General features: G+C 38.7%; 1 protein-coding gene across 1 annotated transcript; it reads right to left on the bottom strand.

Annotated features, from left to right (window-relative positions):
* Positions 1-3,860: 3,860 nt before the first annotated feature.
* LOC664256 (uncharacterized) lies at positions 3,861-5,019 on the bottom strand. Its single transcript, XM_971385.5, has 3 exons — positions 4,783-5,019; positions 4,326-4,737; positions 3,861-4,280 (listed from the first exon to the last, which is right to left on the bottom strand). Exons 1-3 carry the CDS (start codon positions 4,950-4,952, stop codon positions 3,885-3,887), a joined length of 978 nt encoding a protein of 325 aa, XP_976478.1. The 5' UTR covers positions 4,953-5,019; the 3' UTR covers positions 3,861-3,884.
* Between the last annotated feature and the right edge of the window lie 1,565 nt (positions 5,020-6,584).

Raw genomic sequence — 6,584 nt, 5'->3', positions numbered from 1 at the left:
CGCTGTTAACCGCTACAATCAAATATAAAACCGTACTTAATTGAAATTAATTTCTATCGGAGAGCTAATTACCGAAGACCGATGTAAATAACGATTTTGGCGGAGGCGCCGCGAGCGCAACATCTCTCTCGTTCTCATCTTTGTCTTTACTTATCTCGATGCACTTCCTCGGGCCATTTTTATGCGCCCGTAACGAGATTAAGGCTCGCCGTTTACTAGTTTATAATAGCGGTATTAAGGAGTTAGTTGATGTAAGCCCGAGCTTGATAATGTATGCGGCCCAGGACCGTGCAGACTTACAACTTACTCAGACGAACAACAAGCGAATGTAACGAATTTAATAAGCGGATCGGTCTTTGCGAACATTAAATTGGCGGCAGTGGAACGGCGGCTGAATACATGAACGCCACCACCATCCCAGCCCACACGAAAATAAAACGAAACGACAAATTAACCGCCGCTAATGCAACGAAATACTTTTGTCGGTTCAGCTATCACAGAATTTTGTTTTCATTTATGAGAAAATCATTTTCCAATAAATAATCTTAACGGAAGTTTTTTTCTTTTTTACGGCCAAATTTTGGCTGATAATTTCGGGCATTGTTGTCGCCGCTCCACATCGGACTTATTATACAGAAATGGTCCTTGAGAGGCTACTTGTGTATCGGCCTTATGACGTTAATTAATAACAATTTCGAGTAATAACAGCTATAACCAAAATAAATAACGGTCGTAAATTATGGATTCATGATTGATGGCCGTCGTCCAATCCAAGAAATATTTGTCAAATCAGGACTATCTTTTTAATTGTTAGAAGTGCTCTGCAATTTCACATTTAATGTTCAATTTTCTTCACTCGCATCCGCTCGCTGCATAAACATCTTGCTCTTACTTAATGGTTATCACAAGCACTCATACAGTGCGATTTTCTAAAATTTTGATCTAGTTATAATAATAATAATAATAATAATAATAATAATAATAATAATAAAAATAATAATAATTTTATTTTCAACAGGTGAAACACCCAATTACAGAAAATAAACTTAAACTTAATGATCGTGCTGCAAGCAAAAACTAATAATTTAAATAAACTAAAACAAACTAATAATAATACTATAATAATAAATTAAGAAACAAGAACTAAAATTAAATTTTACCTAGCCACTAAAGTAACTAATTATATGATTTTTAATGTAATTAAATGAATGAAAATGAATATCACAACTACTGCTAATTTTGTTAAAATTACTACACATTACATATAAAGGTGATTTTAATAGAACATTCGTATTACAACTGCAACTGTAAAAAGTCATATCTTATTAACAAGAGCAATACAGTCAATCTTGTTGTTTAGTAATTTATGTAAAAATGCAATACTTGAGATAATTCTCCTAACTTCTAGAGAATTGATATTAAATGTCCTTAAAAGCACTAGTTGGTCACATCCCCTATCGGGGTAATTTTTAAAAGAAATATACCATAGCAGTTTCAAAAATTTTCTTTGGACTGATTCAATACTATTTATGTGTGTGGCATATATAGGTGACCAAATAATTGCACAATATTCTAACTTGGAGCGTACAAGGGCAAAAAATAAGACTTTTAAGGCTCTTAAATTAGTAAACTCTCTACAGTTGCGATAAATAAATCCTAAAGTTTTATACGCGCTATTAATAATATTTGTAATATGATTCACAAATAAAAGTTTGTTATCAAAGGTAACTCCTAGATCTTTAAATGTGTCTGTTCTTTGTAAAATGTGACCACTAACATTATAACTATAGATGATCGGAATTTTCCTATTTGTGTAAGACATAATAAAGCATTTAGATATATTTAGGTTTAGCCTATTAGCTTCGCACCACTGGAGGAGATTGTTGATGTTATTCTGCAAGACTTGACAATCATTACCGGTTTTTATGATATTATAAAGCTTAAGGTCATCAGCAAATAGAAGACTGTTACAAGTTACTGCTGCAGTAATATCGTTTATAAATAATAGAAAAAGTAAAGGACCTAAATTTGAGCCTTGCGGCACTCCGGAAGTTGGTACGAAGCTAGAAGATAAACAGTTCCTGTATCTAACAAAGTGTTCACGATTAACATGATAGGAAGTTAAGAGATCAAGCAAGAAGCTACTGAAACCTATGTGCCGTAATTTATCGAGAAGTATAAAATAATCCATTTGGTCAAACGCCTTCTGAAAGTCCGTGTACACTACGTCGACTTGCCCATTTACATCTAGCTCCACAGCGACATCTTGAGTGAAATGTAACAAATTTGTCACGGTAGACCGTTTCTCCATAAAACCATGCTGAGTAGGCGTTATGATGTTTGGGTAAATTCTTCTGTATAATACAGTCTCAAAAATTTTGGCAAAGTTAGATAGCAGTGCGATGGGTCTATAGTTATGAACATTAGAAATATCACCTTTTTTAAATACCGGGCAAATAATAGATTTTTTCCAAACTGCAGGAAAAGTAGAGGTTTTAACAATAAGATTGAATAAATAAAAAAGAGGTTTGACAAAAATATGAGCACAGTCTTTGACGAGGAAACTTGGAATGCCATCAACACCAGAGGTAAACGAATCTTTGGACCGTACTAACGCTTGAAAAATTTCTTCTTCAGTAATGTTATCTATAGAGACCGTGATGTTATTAATCGGTGAGGAAGCATCGTTTTTGTTTACAGTCTGCTTGGACTGATTATACACACTACTGAAATAGTTACTGAAAGCATTGACTATGGTTGCACTTTTCTTTTGTTGAACAAATTTCCAGAAATTTTTAGTTATCCATGACAGTTACGTTAATCCGGGGTCTATTACGGAAAAAAGATTCCAACATAATTTTTTTATGTTCTTCGGTGAACATTTTGACATATTGACAGATAAAGCGATGCGCAATTCGTTTCACTGCTGGCGAAACTGTCATGGATAACTAGATCAAAATTAAAAAAAATATTTTTCTCTCTATTAAAGCACACTTGGTACCACAAATATGAAAAGCAGTGAGCGGCGTATAAATCTCGTTCTTTTGTCGCCTCTTGGAGACACGAGTCGTTTAGGTATCTGCTCACTCTTCGCGGATTATTTCTCGGAGTTGTTCTCTTCTCCCCGTACTTTTGTCGGGCTCAAGTCGGCCGTGTGTGATGCGATAGTCGCATTTAAATACGGCTTGTGTTCAATGGCGCGCCACGTCGATTTATTCGCGAAAACATCGCGAGTTCCCTTTAAAATATGTATTTGTATTCAGTATCAGTGCGGTCTTAACGTGCCATTGATACACCGCTTTCGACTTGTTTCGTCCGTATTTTACGACCGGAAAAGTTGATAACTGTCGGATTTTCGTCGGCGCCTTTACCGGGCCATTAATACCGCCGCCGAATTGTAATATTATGTTGTGCCGACATATTTTAACATGGCAGTAGTTAAGTTATCAGCCTCCAGGCGCGCGCTTTTCATATAAACAGAGCGGAGCTTCTAATTACCATACTGCGATCTTAAATAATGGCCTGTATTAAGAAACGTTTAAATAATCTGGGAACAACCAGGTGGGATCCAAGTTTATTCGCTAAATGCCTCTATTCTTCATCTTAAACTTCGCCTCGGTGTCTCTCTGTCTCGCGCACACGCTCCCCCGACTATCTCTCGCCCTAAGCTCCGCCAGATTTACATAAGATTATTTCACAAACTGGCAGCCTTTAACTTTAAACCTACTTTAGCAAGTAGAGGGAATTTTAGACCGTCGAGGAACTTGTCTCAACTTTTACATATTTGATTGAGGATTTCATTTACGTTTTAATCCTTCTCGGCTTGATTGAGTCCCCCAACCCCACAAAAAACACAAAAATAAGTCCTTCAAGTCATTTATTCGTTACAAATTGCTGGCTACCAAATCTCCCGTCAGAGCCACATAACAGAACGCGCCATCATCCGGAACCGGTTGATCCAATAAAAATTGATTCGCTTCGGGACCAGTCGGATCAATCACCGGATTAATCCGGGCGGACTTTTTCGCGGCTTTATTCAAAGGTTCCAAAAAGTCGGGCGGGTAGTCTGTGAACGGGCCCACGATCCTCAAATCGTGCAAATAGCCAACAAGGGCCATAATGTAGTCATTTCTTATGGCTTTCATTGCGGAACAAGCCTCGCCGTGAATCGTACACAGAGTCTGGAGCCAAGCCGCCGTGCGCGTCTTGTCCTCGGCAGGGAGCAGGGCGGCGTAAGGACGCGTCAAGTATAACAAATACTGGAATTCCTGATCCAAAACCTGAATCAAAATTTACAAAAAATGAAAGACAACAAAATTCGCAACTTTATCCAAGTTGTGGTCCTGCTGGCACTCTTCTTTCGACCCGTGCACGCAACAACCCATCATTTCGAAGTCGTCCGACAGAGACAAGAGTGTTTCCTGCCACATGCGGTCGGCTTCCCATTCTGCCGCCGTTGAAGGATCCGGCAGTATAGACCTCAAGTCGGCCAAAGCGTCGTCCGGGGGACTTTTCTCGAAGACACCGCTAATCTCATCGTTCAATAAATTAATAGTCAATGAAATTAAATATCGGTTTCGTTTTTCTCGCAGTTTTGAGGTCTGATACTCGGGCCGGAACAATTTCCGGATCCAAGGAAGCGCCATTTCTTTATCCCGGTCGCTGCTCAAAGTGGGTGCTATGACTTTGAGGACAGATCCGTAATAAAGGAATTCCATACTGAGGGCGTCTTGGTTCCTGCAATTGATTCCTGATTGCGGTTTTTTGTGCGAAAAAAATTACGTTGTGGGAGCGTCCACAGGGGGTTTTGGTGCGTCCGGTTCGTTTATTGTAACTTCTTTTGGTGTTTCTTCAATGACGGGTTCCGGTTCCGGTTCCGGTTCCGGCGGCGGTGGTTCATCGGGAGGATTATCTTCTTCTACGGGATTAGCGTTTTCTTCTTCTTCTTCCATTGCGAATTTTGACGTGACAACCGAAACGTTAAATTTTCCCCTGACTTACTTGATTTAATTCCAGTAAGTTCTCGTTGAAAAGGGCGATTTTTTCCGGCTGTCCATCGCCATTGTGCCCGAACATTGTGTGATTGACATGTTCGATTCTCCGAGAATGATATCTACTCGATCTGCCACTTACCGGTTTTAAATAGTTAATCGGTTCAGAGTTTCGTGTGACGCTTTTCATTCTCCCTTTCTTGGCGATTATTTGTAACGAGACGTTTGTCGGATCACGAACGTGAATATTTCATTGTTGTTGATTTTTTCCGTGTTTTGCATCGGGATGATAAGGTGTGAGTAATAGGGAGTTCGAAAGCAGGTTCCATTAGCCGGACAACAAACTGTTGGTTATTTTAGATGGAAAAATGGAAGAACAGTGTTCCCATGTCCCCTGTGACACACTGGTCACTGGCTGCCACCGTCTGACTTATCGAATATTGAACTGACCGATGTGTGGCGGCGGCCTCGCGACAAGAACCCTCAAATATTCAGCACGTCAACAAATCCGCGGTTAACACTTTGTTAATTTTTTCCGGACGGTTTTTCCGGACACCTTCCTTATTGATGAACCGAATTGCGGTGGCTGTTTGAATTGTAAATTTATTTACGCCACTTGGATGTCACATTAATTTTATGTATTTATTCAAAAGTATAATAAAATAATGAAATTTTAAACGGATGCAATTAATAGATAAAAGTTTTTTGGGTTGACATTTTTACACACACATCCGAACACGTCATACGGGCCGTGTACCCAGCTTTTTTAATTAAATTAAATACATAATAGGCGACGACTTTAATTAAGGGATTTAAAACAGTTTTCAAATATAAAATGGATAAAATGCAAAACGCCCGAACATTTATTGCTTCAAGTGTATAAAAAACCGACACATTTATAATACCACCAGCCCCATTAGATTAAGTAAAATGCATTTCATGTAAATTTTTTTCCACTCGGATGAATTTATGTGTACCTCCATGTGTGTATCATCGAATCGTTTATTTACTCGCGCATCAAACTCGTCAATTAATTTTTCGACCCTTTTAGAACCAATCCTCCATATCGAAAAAATTCCACTCCACCGATAAGATCGCAGCTCATTTCGTTCAATGATTACAAAACCGCTGCACCCCCACATTTAAGGGTGCAAACAAAAACGGGCGCACTGTCATCTTTCGGTTACATACGAAATTAAATAAAATGAAAAACGTCTTTAGTCTGACGTGTACCGTGGCTGGGATGCGGTAAGGGCGAGAATTACACGATCAACTGGAGAGTGGTCGACTTTACTGCTATTGCCCTTTCATGGAAATAACTGTCATCTATTTTGTAGATAAGATCGTAATTGAATCGGCTTGACGGCAGATTTGCACACGGACCACTGCATGGAATGGGTACACTATTATTTTGGATACAGTCTCGCAGAAATATTACACCCGCCGCCGCCCAGGGCCGGAATACACATTTTTACAACTCAATTTTTACACTCAAACTTTAGCAATAATTAATTTTGTTTTTAACGAAACCACCAAAAATGGTGGATGCGCCGGGTCAGCACCAGACAAGACAATAATTTTGACAGTTTTATT

This window comes from Tribolium castaneum, chromosome 9, assembly GCF_031307605.1.
Source record: "Tribolium castaneum strain GA2 chromosome 9, icTriCast1.1, whole genome shotgun sequence".
In the NCBI taxonomy this organism is placed as follows: Eukaryota; Metazoa; Arthropoda; class Insecta; order Coleoptera; family Tenebrionidae; genus Tribolium; species Tribolium castaneum.
The sequence above is the reverse complement of the archived record's forward strand: the minus strand, read 5'-3'. Positions and strand labels throughout refer to the sequence as shown.